Below are 17,184 nucleotides of genomic sequence, written 5' to 3' on the forward strand. Positions count from 1 at the left end.
TAACTTGACATTTGACAAACAGTCGCCAACTGCTAAGTGGCAGATGATAGACGCTCTTATGGACCGCCGACCGACTCGGTCTGAAATAGAGGAAATTCGCCTTGGCAATCTAGCTCCTAAAACTTGTAAATCTTCTTAATTTTAGCCGTGAACGTAACATTTTTCAGGAAGCGACTAAAACCGGTCCGCTGATTTACCAGTATTATGTATGGCTGGTCTCTGATTATATACATTTTTGAAGGCCTTAAACTTTGTACGAGCCGACGAGAGGTTTACAGTTTTTATCGTCGACACGTTTTTCGGCTGTTACGAGACACACCGGAGATTAGTTTCGGGCGGTCATCGTCCCGGGCTTTCGCGGCGTGTCGAGAGATGGGATGGGAGGAGGCGATTTCGAGAAAAAGCTTCGTCAACTGGAAACGGCAGGCCGGCCCGCCCTCCGACATCGCCGAAAACCGTCGGTCCGTCGGCCAGTGCAATTTCCACTCTATAGTCTATCGCCAAACTCATTATTCGTCTCCTATCTCCGCCGGTAACCGTGCCAAGGTGCAGTTGCGTCAAACTCGCGTACTTTCGTAGTCGAACCCGTCTAGACCACTCGACGCCCGACCTGAATGTGTATTTGAGACGTATCACTATTCACTACACGGAGACGTATCACTACACGGTAATCGCCGTTCTAACGCACTAGTCGTGCCGCGGAGCCGCAGCATCGCCTCTCGCCGCTATTCCCGGCCTGACGACAGTATCTGTGTCAGAAGGGCTCGGGGGGATCGTGACGTAAAAGTGCATTCGAATTTTGCCTCATATTTAAAAAGAGATATATCTCGGCGCCGCGAGCGATAGTAGGCTCAACGCCGACTAGCATAAGGCTAAAAATAACGCGAATGAAATTTTAATGATTACCTTGATGCCGTTCAATGTAAAACGGTCCTAACTCCTAAGCCACTTTGCAACCGAGCGTTTTGAAATCTGTTATCTACGCGATAAGTTTCCAATTGGAACGATAGCATGACTGTTGAGTGACGATTATCATACAAAGGTTCGGTTCCAGGAAGAGACCATTAAGTACGAGTACCTAGCAGCGAAGTAGTGAGTACAAGCTGGGGCTGGGGCTGGCACAGGCCGTGGTCACCGTGATTCTCGACCACCGACTCACGTGGTCGCCGGACGCCGTCGCTCGGCGCTCGCACGACGACGCAACGAATTTGGTTAATGATATTCGCTGGGACTTTGATCTTGAACCAGCGCGCACCGTATACAAAATTTATGTAGCTAGTGGCGAGAGTTTTGGATGACGTGAATTAACAATTTAACACTATGTTCGGTGCGCACTGCGTTGCTCAAGCTGCAAGTACGAGGATCATTGTGACGTGGCTTCGGTTAATTTGGTGCAATGAGACGCAATACCTAGCAGTTAGCACATACCTGTAGCAGACACTGGCTGCTGTGTCATCACTCATCAACTCATCATGCAATTTAGGGAATTAAGAAACAATGATATTTCTGAGTTCAAGGAAGTCTGACTCAGATTTAATGCCAGATCACTAACAATAAACATTAATCATAAATGAGTTAACTGGATGTAATTTGTAAGAAACTTGCGGCCTCAGGTCAGTACTCAGTAGTAAGCTCATGGTCTCTTGTGTTTGGAATAGTGTCCCAAGCGATGTCCAAAATATCTTCGTTCCACTCGATCTTTTATTTACTTGTATGACAATATTACCTATAACATGTATTATATTAGATTTTTTTGTGATTCATTAGACTGTGTTTTCATAATTTCATTGTTTTACCAGCACTCAATAAAGAATGCTTAACTGTTTGTAAATAACAGTCAACATATTTATTAATTAACTATATCAGGATTCAGGCCACAAAAATTTAGTGTTGTGATGTTATTAGTGTGTTTGTTAAATACACACGATCTCCTATGTTTCACTATGCGTGCGAGTGAGACGGTGCTACCGGAGCCGTGGTATGTTAGAGGAGGACAGGATAATGTTTGTCAACATAGTGTGCGATTATATTTAGAGTTGGCTTCCGCGTTCTGTTTGCTTCAAGGATTTCTAATTCCCTGCTCAGTGGTCGTGCTCTGTGACTGGAATACAATATGATACAGTTTGTATCATCATTGTCTAATAGTTTGTACTTAGTATAATTTAATAATAATAATAATCCATTGCTAGAATTTTTAGGTCGGAAAAACCTTACAGTTTACGATGGTTACTGCTGAACTTACTGAATGTTTAAATTTTTTCTAATGATTTATGATCTAAGTACATAATTGTATATAGGTAGGTACTGGCTCTATACGCCCGTCTTTTAGTTGTCAACTGAATCGATATATTGTATTATGTATGTATGTATGTAGTAATATGACATGTTCACACGCGCACAGCTGTAACTTGTTTGTTTCCAACGCTCATAAATGGCATAACTGATTAGGTAACAGACGTCCTTGTCATAAATCAATAAGATAATGCAACTGATAGGAGGTTCGGGGTTCTGGTTCATTTACTAATTACTACTGCGGTCACGAGTCACGACGTATTCAGTGCCGTCCCATCCAGCATTCTATTATCTTCTTCTTTTACCCTCATACTCTATGATGCTTCAATTTTTTTACTTCTTCTACTAGTTGCAGACCAATTTATTAAGCCAACTTTCCCATTATTATCTAGACTAGTTAGACTACCTTTACAGACTATTCTTAGTTATTTTTGACTACATTTATTTATTGTCCGTACTCTACCTGTCAAGTTAAGTTGTGGATAGCCTATCCGGCACTTATCAGGAAGTGGTGAAACAGGCCCTTATTTTCCTGTGGTTCTATTGATACGTGGCCGGCATGCCGCCCGCTATCGTCGACGAACCGACGAGAAATGCCAATATTAATCGTCAGTCGTCACCCCTGAAGAGTGTTTGACCTACATTACGTTATCTCTCGCTGCTAGGTACAAACTACCATTGCGAAAATACAGAATTTTACGAATTTGGTTTCAAATATTTTTTTTTTACTTTATTTCTAGAAGTTTCTGTCTATTGTATCCAAATCACTTAAGTGGAGCAATTTCACTAAGTTTTATTTTAAAAATAGGTACTTTATAGGTACAACATAAAACATTAAATTTAAATAAATTATAAGCAAAAAAGTTTTTGAAAAAAAAGCTTTTATTTAAATGCTCTAATAAATTATAAACAAAAAATTTTTGATGACTATTTCGCCGTCTTGGATGGTCGACCATATTGGATTTAGAGTGATGTCACATATTACAATATCGTGCATTGTCATCCAAACTAAACGTGCATGCAAAATTTCAGATCAATACTTCAATTTCAAAACAAAAACAAAAAAAAATACTTAAAAATAGAGTTCCAAAATTTCACCCGAACATACATACATACAGAGCAAGTTAAATAAAAACTTTTAATAAAAAATTAGGAGATCTTGAACACTATAATATATATTTTTTAGATCTTTGATCTTAATTCTTACGTACTTTGTGCAAGTGCTATATTAGGCAACGGAACTGCAAGAGGAAACGACATTGACAGACGTGTGACGGATGAGTGTGACAGATGTGTATGAACTATGACGTAGGTGACGATTTCTTTTAAAATGCATTTGCGTTACTTAGGTACTTGAAATGTATTTAGATATATTAAAGTTTAAATTTATCCGAGATTAGAGCTCGCCACGTGCGGACCATAATTTTAGTACGTCAACGTGGTGCGGATATTACATACATGAGCATCACTATTATAAGTTTTGTTGCATTGCCTCAGAATTTTGATATTCCTGGCAGTATCGAGAAAGCTGAATTCAATGTTCTAACTTGTTATTCTACTAGGCTCCATACATTTCTTACTTAATAACGCCACAGTATTACAATAAGGGATTATTATCCCTTTCTCTTCTTTCTCGATACTGCTGCTGCTGCTTTTACTGCTTGTAATACTGTGATAACGCTTACGAAATTCCTGCTATTTTATCTGTTGGTGAAATTTAGATTCCTATTTCCTGGCACAAACATTTTCTCTGTCTTTCTCTATTTCTTCGTATTTTGACGTTCTCATCGGATTCTGACGATCTACCTTAATGTTTAGATTTTACCAGCTTTTCTTGAAACAGAGAGATGTTACAAGTTGGAGCTGCCTTGTTGCTGTAATCAGATAAAGTTATTTGGATTCTCCCTTTCTTGTATAGAGTTTAGAAGATGACTTAACCGATCTAAGTGTTTTAGCTTTAGCTCTCTTCAGCTCGCTTACTGCCTTACAATATTGAGGGGTTTAGCGCAAGCTCCTTATGCTAGCGGTTCTGGCAACTTGTTGCGGTGGTAGTCGTGGTGGCATGTATTCGACAGCTCGCATTGACCTTACGGAAAGTAGGTTAGGTTGCGAAACACCACGCGACTCGCGAACTACTCTCAAGGGTGCTACATTTTAATATTTTAATTATTTCGCGTTTCCGCGCACTGTTAAGCTTACAGTGTATTGTTTCTGGGTGTGTTACTAGTTAGTGGTTGGTTTAAAGTGTACTTTGATCGGAAGTAACACCTTTGATGCCATGGTGAGATAATAGCATACATTTTAATTACACTATTGCTACAGTCCTTCTATGTCAATCCACATAATTTTCTAACCAGCCAGACAAAGATCAAACAATCTATACTTAACTAAAACGTTCTACAGTGTGGATCTTTTTGTATGGTACCTATTTAAAGTTAGTGAATACTAGATGACCCGGTGAAATTCGTTTCACTTTCCTCAGTCCGAATTCGGACTGAGGAAAGTGAAAGAAAACCTTCTCTGGGTTCGGAAATCGGTTCAGTCGTTTTCGAGTTTTAGCGAGACTGACATAATTTAAAATTCGTTTTTATTACATAGAAAGTAAATTGGTGTTGCCAAGAGGCACTTTCTATGTTAACATGAGGAAATTTCGAAACAGCAGCCGGAATTGCATCATTATCAGCGTATGGGCGTAATGTGTCTTAGTCAACTAGCTAAACGTTATTTGTACTAAATACAACTCGTTAAATGAAGAAGTGTAATATACATATTCACACATAATATTATAGTTTCGAAAGCACGTCTGTCAGTTGCACAGTGCACTTATGCACCGAAACTCATCATCATCATCATCATCATATCAGCCTATAGTCGTCCACTGCTGGACAGAGCCTTTGAGAGAGGCCTATGCCCAGAACCGGAATTAGTACAGAGAAACTCCTGTCCTAGAAAATAACATGGGATCCCAGAAAAATGCTTCCGCGTTCAAGCTGTTTCGATGGAACGAAATTGCGAGCAAATATATTATGCGATATTATATTTTGTCTTAATTTCCTCTCTTTACGTTTGACGGTCCGCAAATCACGTAATCGCTAAAGTTTTATGACGTGCGGTAAGGAGCAGGTCCCGAGTTGGGGCGCTCCCCTTGACCCGAGGTCGGAGATGAAAGTCGCGGGAACTGGGTCACCGGTGCCCAAATCGCGGCCCGTAAAGACCCAGCGTTGATCCGCCACTGAGTGTACTGATAGTTATCTATAAGTATATTAATACGCAAGCGAAAAACTTTGTATCCCTTTTGACGAAAAATGGGGAAACGTAGGTAAATGAAATTTTGCACAGTTATAGTTTATATGGTGAAGGAGTGCATCGAGCTAATATTATTTTAAAATTATGCTTTTATCATACATTTTTTTAACAAATAAAACATTACACACACTACAACACACACACTAGGAACGATGGCAGATTTTTGAGTGACAAGCCTATACATACGAATTATACTCTTTTATTTATGGTTGAAGTCTGTTGACAACAAGGTGACAAATTGTTGTCAACACAAACAATAAATTTTTATTGAATCTTAGATACTATTAGACAATGCTTACACGGCCAGTCTGAGATCAGCTGAGTCCCAGAGACAAGAGTTGAAAAAAATATGATAAAGTCAATATTTTTTTACAAAATATAGGTAGTTAGTCCTAATGTCGTCGAAACTAAGGTTTTAATTACGAATTTCGACCATTGGGCGATCTCTAGTTTATAATATTATGTTCGAAATAATGAATCAGATTTTAGAGTTTGTGCACATAATATTTGCCGCTCTTGTGATTTTTTGTACGGCTAAGGCCGAGTCGGACTCGCTCATGGAGGGTTCCGACTTCCGTGTAAGTGAGAGTATATGGCATTTTAAAAGACATTAACAAAACAAAATCAAGTAAAAATGAAAGTGCTCTAAGGCCGGTATAAATAGTCAGTACTCAAGATGAATCTCGGTCTCAAGACACAGTTCAGGCTCTGTGATTGGTTGGCTGTCAAAATTTGGACCAATCACAGAGCCGAATCGCGTCTTGAGACCGGGTCGCATCTTGAGTACTGACTATTTATACCAGCCTAAGATACAGTTATAATGAGTAATCAAGTAATAGGCGTTATTATCGAGAAACAAGTAGAAACTATATGAGTCAGATACCGTATCGTGTTAAGTTGGCAATGAAGCGGACAAAGGAAACACATTAACTGCCTATCGACGATATCTCCGCAGATCATCTTCGATCGTATTCTCCAGGGTTGCCAACCTATTTTAATGTCACTAATATGTAAGCTCCTATGTTGCCACTTGCCGCGTTGCGAGAATGTTTGTTTTTTTCCGGGACTCAAAATATCTCCATACAAAATTTCATCAAAATCCGGTCGCCGCGGCGGTATAAGTGTGAATAGGTACTTAGTAGTAAGTACAAACAGACACACTTTCATATTTGCGAATTGCAATTTTGGTATAGATGCAGCAAAGTTACTGCCTTATTATTCCATGTCTTTTACCATTGTAAGAGTCAGTATCTGTCTTTTGCAATGGTAAAAGACATAGAATAATAAGGCAGTAACTTTGCTGTTAAGCAGTTACTTCTTTGCTGACGAGATTAATAAAGATTCGATATTCGTAATCAGGGCTGTACATTCTTGGCCTGTGCGAGAGTCTTTAACCGAGATCTTGCACATCGCTAGCCCTAGCTACATTACGTCACAGCCCTTTGTTGAACTAGATCGCTGCCAGAATCCAGGGCGTGGCACGTGCCTTGCACTGTCCTTGACACACTTATGCAGCCCCGCGCCGCCCGCCCCACACCAGCGCCCCGCCCGCCCTAGCGCCACGCGGAACTGAAAAATATTTCACGTCCCGATTAGCTCTTTGTTGTGCTGACTGCTGGGTAATCATTGGTGTCTTCGTTATCTGTGATGCTCTGTTCAGTTCAGATGCAATTTAATCTCAATCGAAGCAATGGCGACCTTAAATGGCACTAATGTTACTGCAAAAATGAAACTCCTGCAAAAAGCTTTGCTTTTAATACTTTGGTTTGAGAGTTGAGAGTTAAACGAATAATCACGTCACAATATTAATTAGTAATTAGTTAATTACACATTATATTATGTTTATTTCATCTCTCCGTTTGCGATTGACCCTAAACAGAACTAAAGCGTAAGAATCTGAAGGTATTTTGAAGATCGTTACTATTAGGGTGAATACACAAGACATGTCCCCTTGTGTACCTACTCAGTATACTCACCTTAATATTATTATCTCTATGATCGTTACAAACTGGACATGGTGTAGGCTGCGCTAAGGTCGACCGTGGAGATGAGCAATTTCGTAACACGACACATTACCTGATATAACAACGTTGACCGTGTCCAAGTGTTGCCTTATGCAATACATAGACTAATTGCTGTACAGTCTTTTTATGTTCCATGTAATCTTATCTTATATCTTTACGCGTAATATTATATCTTTAAACGTAAAAAAAGAAAAAAAAATAATAAATATATATATATATATATATATATATATATATATATATATATATATATATATATATATATATATATATATATATATATATATACATACATATATATATAATATTTTCATGAAATTTAGTATATAGGGGGTTTCGGGGGCGATAAATCGATCTAGCTAGGAATCATTTTCAAAAAATGTCTTTTTATTCGCGTTTTATCGATAATCGATAAACTGAAAAATATGACTGTTCCTGACATCTATTGGCGAATAATAATACCATTTTGTGAGCAACTAATTGTTTTAACGACCAGCAGATGGCGTTATTAAGTAACACGAAGTCAATGAGTGTTTCTACGAATAATAAAAACTAGAGTGTTTGCTATACCGAGCAAAGCTCGGTCATCCAGGTACTATGTATAATGCTCGCAAGGCCACGTTGGCCTATGGATAGAGCATAAAGAACGTGTAGACAAACTTCTCTTGAATCTCTTTTGTTCCTAAGCGGTCGCATGCGACCGCGAGAACAATAGATTTCCAAGAATCCGCGATCGAGTTAGGCCGGAAAAGCTCTTGCAACTTTTGTGATGTTGCGAGTGTCCATGGACCGATATCGGCGCTTACTTTCCATCAGGTAACCCGTTTGATCATTTGATCATCGACGTCGATTGTGCACGCTATAGACTTCGCTATCATGATGGTATTATCATTGGCCTAAAGAACTCAATAAGACCTTCTGAGTTCTAACAAACCTTTACATTCAATAAATTGTTGATTAATTTAAACGTAAGACATATTTTTAATGTATTTAACTCGGCATAGTCAGCTAAGATATTGCTTAAGGTCATCAAGATTATAAATTTTTATTTTAGTTTTACATTAATATATATATATATATATATATATATATATATATATATATATATATATATATATATATATATATATATATATATATATATATATATATATATATATATATATATATATATATATATATAACATAACAATGTACACGAAATATTCAAGTTGTCTATATTATGAAGTTCATAGTCCATAATGTCAGTACATATCCGGTGTTATTTTCGACCTTATGGCTATGGAAGTAAGGTCTAGGTGAGTTCGCAGCGGGGGATCTAGGTCGCTGCAACGTTCTATATTTAAACTAGCGCGCTTGGCAACAGGGCCTCCCGAATGAGGGCACGGCCACCTCCGCCACCGAACTCTTTGTTACGCTAACGGGGTACTGTGACGTCACTTTCCTTTGGAGTTTGATCACAACCTCAATAGCAAGCTATAAAGTGAATGCTATGAATTTACTGTTACGAATTTAATCTGTTATATGTTTGGTTTACTGGTTTACAAAGGATCTATAAGGAGTAAAAACAGAACTGAGGACAGGCTTTGCTGACGGACTATAGGGCCAGATTTCAATTACCAATTTGTCTACGAGTATATTCTACCGTAGAAAGAAACCCTTGTAATGGGACCCGTCAGCTTGGTTCATCTTATAAAGAGTAAAAGCTCGTGACGTCAAGTGGAAGCACTGAGTCAGTTTTAACCGCCGACAAAAAAGAGGGGTGTTATAAGTTTGACGTGTCTGTCTGTCTGTCTGTCTGTCTGTCTGTTTGTTTGTCTGTTTGTCTGTGTGTGTATCTGTCCGTGGCATCGTAGCATCCAAACGGGTGGGCCGATTTTGATCTATTTTTTTTTGTTTAAAAGCTGACATGATCGAGAGTGTTCTTAGCTATAGTTCATCATCATCAGCCTGCTCAGTGCTGGACAATCAGGGTTTATCTAGTTCATGAAAGGTCGTTAGCAACTTGTAATCGTTCGATGGGTTTCATATTTCATTCTTGTTTGTGACATTTGTGAATAAACAATATTTGTGAATATACGTATACACATATTAATGGAAAGTTGACCTGGTGCTGCAGCATCACCTGGTAATCAATAGGATATCTAACTTAGAGCAGAGGTTTCGTGTTTGGGCTCATTTTAATTGCGACATTCAGTAAGAAGTAGATAAACAGTAAATGTTTACATGCGGCTGCTGCAGCATCACCTGGATTCTATAGGAACCGAGCCTCGTATGAACCCAAGGTGGAGGTTTCATGTTTAGGCTCATATTAACGGCCTCATCGAAAAGGACTTTGATAGAATATGGTAATCATAAGAATATTATGATTCTGTTGATAGGAATTATTCTGCACTATAACCAACACAAGTTTAAAAATAAAAAGTATGAAATAAAATAAAATTAAGAAATTTAAAAAACCCCCGCCAAACAACTTTAAAAAGTAATGAAATAATATTTACTGCCTTTAAGTTCAAATAATTCTTAACTTGTGTAAAGTAATATTTTAGTCCATAATTGTTGTCACGGTGTGTCGGGGGACCGCTAATGTAGATGTTTGATTTCACATAAATTATAGTCACAGTGTAGTGTAGTGTGTGTGTAGTGTATCAGTTCACAGCAAACCGAATCGAGATAATCAGCGACTTCGCGGTTGTAGGACGTAGGTTGTAGTTTACTTGGCAGTCCCCCAACACACCGTGACAACAATTATGGACTAAAATATTACTTTACACAAGTTAAGAATTATTTGAACTTAAAGGCAGTAAATATTATTTCATTACTTTTTGAAGTTGTTTGGCGGGGGTTTTTTAATATCTGTTAGATGAGGCGGGCGGGGTATTTAGGCCTCATCTACGGGATATGCACATCGCTGGCGCTGTGCCATCAGGTGGAGTGTAGTGGGTTACTTTGTTGCGCCCGTGACGATGCTGGAATACATGCTAACTCATTATGAATGGTGGAATTATTACCGTAGGCATGGTTTCTGTGAATGAATAGAAAATTAAAAATTGATACGGGAAATCTGTAATTTGGTCAATCAATCTGGTACCGTTATTCTTTAAAACCTTATGAATACATTTTTACGACAACCGTTGTCGTGCTTGACGATACGCGTCGTCGACCGTCGTCCACCAGTATCCATATGAGCATTTCTGCGGCACGAAATGACAGACGAAGATATTATATTACTCAGAGAAAATATTGTTTTTGACGAGTGATGGGTACCTTTAGCTACAGAGTAGGTACAGAGCTCTGAGGTTTACGGGACTTACTAATCCTCGGGAAACTCGCACGTCGTAACTCTTATTGTAGGCTTTCTTACTACCGCTCATCTCGCAGCGCGCAGGGCCGTTCCCGGAACGTGTAATCTACCTACATCCTGAATGTCTGCCGTTTATCTTATATCAGTTCTCTTGTTCGCCAGATGCACAGTAACGAGTCGGCGCCGGTGGCGGCGGCGGCGAGCGGGCCGGCTCTGCTCGGTCAGCTGGGGCGGCTGATAGTGCGCGCGCGCAGCACCAGCCCCGCGCACGCGCAGCGTCGCCGACACAAGATTATCGCGGACCCCGACACCACTCAACAGGTATTTACAAATTTTTATTATTCGATGGCCTGGTGATTAAGAGCCTATTCTCTTAAGTTGGCTCGTTTCGGCGTAGACGATCACGATGATTATGTAAAATTCGAATCTTAATTATTATTAAAAGTAACTTGAAATTGGACCGAAACAGAGTACAATTTCGGTCCAATTTTAGATACACTTCAACGAAGTATCAAGTAACGTAAGCGTAGGCTCTATTGTCTTTTTCTACGTCCAGATTTTAAAACTTTTCGGATTTTAAAACTCGGAAAATACGGGTACCTAATGGGCACCGTGCAATAATATTATGTGCACGACGGAAGCCGAGTGTTGCCAATCCGTCAATCCGAATCTTGTGCTCTTCCTTTACGTCGCTATCGTTAATCCAAACAGCGGGTAAGCTAACTGTCACCCCCTGTGGTTTCAGATCCAGCAGTGTCAACCGAAGCCGGCGGCGGAGCCCTCGCCGCGCGTGGTGGCGCAGCTCGACAGCCACGTGCACGCGCTGTGGAGCGACCACATCCCGCTATGCATCGAGGTAGGAGACCTGATGAGGAGCAGTTGGGACTGTTGTAGGGAGAATGTGCAACGAGACATGGCCAGTTGTTTAATCATCTAGATGACGCCCGCAACTCCGTTGCGCCAAAATTATCGCGAGAGAACCGTACATTTTTCCGGGCATAAAAAGTATCCTAAGTCCTTTCGTTTTACTCGGGACACAAAGTATATCTCCATACCAAATTTCAGCAAAATCGGTTCAGCGGTTTGGGCGTGAAAAGGTAAAAAGATTTGCAATGATGGCGCTGCGGCTTTTGTTGCATCAACAACAACTTTTTGACAGCTATGCTATATATCGATTTAGTTTCGTGAATATTTTGCAATATGGAATATTTTCTACATTTCTGATCGGGCGTTAGAATGCTTGTAGTAAGTTCTCTCTAAGTCTCTTCTCATCTCGAGAAAGACTGCCGCTTTGTATCGGGGTATCGGACAACTATTGTTTAACCGAGGACTGAGGAGCACAGATGTAGAGGAACCCTCGCAACAGGCACTTGACAGTCGTTAAATGTTCATTAGGGTCGTTTCCGATGTGACACATGTATTAACAGGGCCCGAGGGCCGCGGCCTACGTCTGTAGGTCTAGTTAAGGCCGATAACATCGTAGTTATTGTGTACAGTCAACAGACAACAGTATAATATGGTGTATGTATCTCTTTAATTAAAAGGGTGGGAATATTCTAAAGAGAAGAAGAATCAGGGTGGTAAGCTCGATTGGGCCGCGCGAAGCTTAATTTCAGACGTAGTATAAAAATATTATGTCGCGCCGATCTCAGATATATTTATATGTGGAAGAGCCATGCTTCGGCACGAATGGACCGGCTCGACCTGAGAAATACCACGTTCTCACAGAAAACCGGCGTGAAACAGCGCTTGCGCTGTGTTTCGCCGAGTGAGTGAGTTTACCGGAGGCCCAATCCCCTACCCTATTCCCTTCCCTTTCCATCCCTACCCTCCCCTATTACCCTATTCCCTCTTAAAAGGCCGGCAACGCACCTGCAGCTCTTCTGATGCTGCGAGTGTCCATGGGCGACGGAAGTTGCTTTCCATCAGGTGACCCGTTTGCTCGTTTGCCCCCTTATTTCATAAAAAAAAGAAAATCCGATAGTGCGATTCAGGATTTTGCACTGTTTGGTCCGGCACAAAAGTACTTGAAGAGAATGGCACACTACACAGAATTTGTCAGTGACCTTGCTTATACATACAATTTGGTATTGGCACAGAATATATATGGCAGGACATAGCTCAAAGTTAAAGAATAAACTCTAAATTTTTCGTCGTAATTTAATTAAGAAATCGGTTTCCGTTTTCGTGTAGGCGGATTCACGGTGATAGTGATTGTTCAGTAGTGACGTAGCCAAGTTAACACTACGACTAACTAGTTACTAGGTGCTGGTAATTAGTAGGATGATTAATTGTGTTGCAACAGATGACTGTAACAGTTGTGGTCGCCGCGCCGCGTGTTGCACTTACGATGGGAAAATTACCATAACTATAAGCTTGAGACCCAATTTCACCAACCTCTGTTTGTTAAATCCTAACAAGGCATTACTTAACGGACCTTGGAAAATTAAACAGACTGTTAAAATACTTATGTCCCACAGTAAAAATTTAACAGCGGATTAGTAAATGCAATGTTAAGTGAACAACGAGTGAACAACTATCAATTCGTTCATTCTTGTTATAAGGCGACGAAATTGCAATGTACAAGATTAATACGACATGTTTGCTGCAATGTGTCACTTTCTTCCATAGTAGTATAATAGTAGATAATGCGACCAAATTAAAATATCACTGATCGCATACATTTGTTACGCTATAATAGTTCTTCTTAATTTACCAGGTTAATAATTATTATCTGTCAAAGCTGAAAACATGAATCATAATACAAACTTTTATTAACATATTTCGGTTTGGTAATTTTGATACAAGTTAGTATATTTGCAATGTCAAGGAAAATCCGAAGGCTGAATTTTTGGCAAAGTGAAAATAAATAATTATTCATACCTAACTATGAAAATAATTCATAATAAGGACGTAGCGGAAACATGGCGGAAAGACTCAAAAGTCAAAACAGATTCTTTTATTGATATTGCATATTATTGTCTTTGAAAGTTGTTATTTTGACTCATATAACAGCCTGTTAAATATTTAACGGACCTCCATTAAATATTAAGCAGGAATTAAATTTAACAGCGTGTTAGGTGATTTAATATGACATTAGGGCATGGTGGAACGCTCGATAGCTCTAACAGGCCGTTAACTGATTTAACAAGCCATTATTTATTTAACATTGCTTGATGAAACTGGGTCTTATTAATATACACGGAAATGTCAGCTTGTTATTAAAAAAAATTAGATTTATATCGTTAATAATAAAAATATCCACAGTGTATCAATCACGTTATAGTTTAACAGTGTTTTATCCTTATCAGTTTTACTTTTTTGCGTAACGTCCAATGACATGGGTCCAATTTCATCAACGATCGAATTACTATCACCTTTCCCTGTTACATTTTTTATATGAATGCAAGAGAAGACATGACATTTTAACAAACTGTTAAATTGTGAAATTGTGCTATGATATTGTATATTTATTACATATTTTGTCATTTATTGTAATCAATAAATTAAAAATTCTTCACGTATGTACCCAATAACAATTAATGACAAAACTGCCAGTAATGTAATAAAACGTTCGAAGTAGATGCTAGCAAAAAATGTGATCGCTAAATGTCGAGGTGATGGCTAAAAGCGACACGACAAAAAGTTGTCGCGATGACTCTAAGGCGAGAGAACTCACTATAGTCAGTACCACCCACGAGGTTCAGTTCAGGGACACTATTCTCATACCTCGAAATTCGCATCAATAATTGTGTGATTGCTCGTTGAGTCTAAGTTCCGCTCCGGCGGTGTGTGTAAACGCTAAACACCCTAACAATCGCAAGAAAATCAGAGATACGAGATTATGTCACTTATGTCGTATACGATGGAATATAATGAAATCTTAGATAAGACATAGAAAAAAATAAAATTCTTTATACAAACAGTAAATGGTCAAAACTAGTCAAAAGTAACAGTTTATACCAGACAGCCTCATAAATTTTTTATAAATTCTTGCTTTGGAAGAATTGACCAATACTGTTGTTTACGTTTAAATGAAATTGATTTTAAACTCAGAGCGCAGCCCAGCCCACGGTCCATTGTTTGGTTCAACATACGATCGAATCCATGTTTCACGGTCCACAGCGCCAAACACGTGACGCGATCAACTGAGAAATTGCACGCTCATACTCTGTTCGACATTCGTGCTAGCTTGCGGAGATATTGTTTGAGGAGCTAGGTCTGTCAAGTCGGTTTATTTATATTTAGAAACGGCGTTAACGATTATTTATTTAAACGATAAGCTTCCAGTTTATACCTAAACTACTCACTAAAGATACTGCTACAAAAAAGTGATGTTTAACAAAAAACTTGTGCTGCCTAATGACAGGAGAACAAACTTTCTCTCTGTAGGTAACATCAAACAACATATTATAGCGCTATTAATGTCCGGTTTCGGAGGTCTTTTGACGGGATATCTATATAATTAATACGTGAGAGAAAAACTTTGTAACCCTTTTTACGAAAAATGGGGAAACGTAGATGCATGAAATTTCGCACAGTTATAGTTTATATGGAGAAGGAGTGCATGGAGCCAATATTATTTTAAAATTATGCTTTTATCATACATTTTTTTAACAAATAAAACGTTACACACACTACAACACGCACACTAGGAAAGATGACAGATTTTTGAGTGACAAGCCTATGCATACGAATTATACTCTTTTATTTATGGTTGAAGTCTGTTGACAACAAGTTGACAAATTAAAAATGGATTATAGTTTTTTTTAATTGAATTTTAGATACTATTACGGCCGTTCCCAATATTTGATCTATCTCTGGTTTTGCCCTACTAGTGATAGGAATAGCTCACATTAGACATTAGAGACATTGTCAATTGTGAGCTATTCCTATCTCTAGTAGGGCAAAACCAGAGATAGATCAAATATTGGGAATGGCCGTTAGACAATGCTTAAACGGCCAGTCTGAGATCAGCTGAGTCCCAGAGACAAGAATAATTGAAGAAAAAATATGTTAAAGTCCATATTTTTTCACAAAATATTACAAATAATAGTCCTAATGTCGTTGAAAGTAAGGTCGAATTTCGACCATTGGGCGATCTCTATTTAAAATCGACGTTGATCGGTAATATTTCGACGTGAGCTTTAAATTCCTAGGGAATAAATGAAGGTAAACAGGGCATAGGTGACGCGTAAGATAAGTTCACCTTCATTACAAATTAAAAGTAGCTATCTACAAATGACAATAACCCTACAGCGACCAGACTATAGTTAGCCTCGTGTGTTGTGTTTTCAGATCTCCCTGGGCCCGGACTGCGCGTCGTGCTACGCGGGCCTGTGCGCGGAGGCGGAGGCGGGCTACGACAAGCCGCACGCGCACGCGCCCCGCCCCCTGCTCCTCGAGCGCTGGACCATGCGCGTCACGCCCAACAAGTGCGTACCTACCCCCGAAACTGATACGATTTTGTTTTACGAGTCTGATCAGTTCCAAATTGAGCCGCAGCACGATCGTGCGCTAGTATAGCTGTCAGGAGTGGGAAAAGCCTTTGAGATCGAATTAGTTCTGACTTGAGCCGCAGCACGATCGTGTGCTAGTATATATTATGTCGGAAGTAACAGAAGCTGTTGAGATCGAGCTGTTTCGATTGTCGATTCGATTCTCACTGTCGGGAGTAAGGGCCGGGACACATAAACACGACACGACATCGTGTCATGGCGATGCGTCATCTCTGAATGTTGAATAACAACTGTGGCAATTCCCACGACGCGACGACGAAACGACGCCGCATCGTGGTACGACACGACGTCGTGTCGTGTTTATGTGTCCCAACCCTGAGGCAGCTGATTTGTTTATCGATAGACTGTAGAAGTAAAGACGGGTTCACATTATAGTTTAATACTCTATGGGAAATCGACCGTTTTAGGAAACTGACAGTCATAATATAGAAATTTCATTTTACTTCGTCGCTTTTTGAGCAAGGGAAACAATGTGCTCTTTGAATGACCAGTGTCATGCCAACACTGTAGATAGATATATAACTTCATTGTGTCATAATAATATAGTGGGCTCGTCGTAATGTATCTGTGACCATGTTTCAGGAGCGAGGAGTCCGGTCCCGCGATCACGGCGCACTGGCTGCTGAACGCCGTGCGGTCGCAGCTGCACTTCTCCCAGCTGTCCGCCTGGCGCGCCACCATACACAGCTCCAGCGAGGACAAGCCCGCCGAGCGCAGGTGAGACCCGCCCCGCAGTCCG

General features: G+C 39.7%; 1 protein-coding gene across 3 annotated transcripts in view; it reads left to right on the plus strand.

The window, feature by feature from the left end:
* The window catches only part of LOC121738881, a 51,552-nt gene that overhangs the window by 26,476 nt on the left and 7,892 nt on the right, over nucleotides 1-17,184 (plus strand). For all 3 annotated transcript variants that reach the window (XM_042131164.1, XM_042131149.1, XM_042131155.1), the window contains 4 exons: nucleotides 11,089-11,247; nucleotides 11,672-11,782; nucleotides 16,225-16,361; nucleotides 17,028-17,162. In XM_042131164.1, coding sequence (XP_041987098.1) covers nucleotides 11,089-11,247; nucleotides 11,672-11,782; nucleotides 16,225-16,361; nucleotides 17,028-17,162 — 542 coding nt within the window. The remainder of the gene's footprint in view (nucleotides 1-11,088; nucleotides 11,248-11,671; nucleotides 11,783-16,224; nucleotides 16,362-17,027; nucleotides 17,163-17,184) is intronic.

The sequence above is a fragment of the Aricia agestis genome, chromosome 2, assembly GCF_905147365.1.
Source record: "Aricia agestis chromosome 2, ilAriAges1.1, whole genome shotgun sequence".
Taxonomy (NCBI): domain Eukaryota; kingdom Metazoa; phylum Arthropoda; class Insecta; order Lepidoptera; family Lycaenidae; genus Aricia; species Aricia agestis.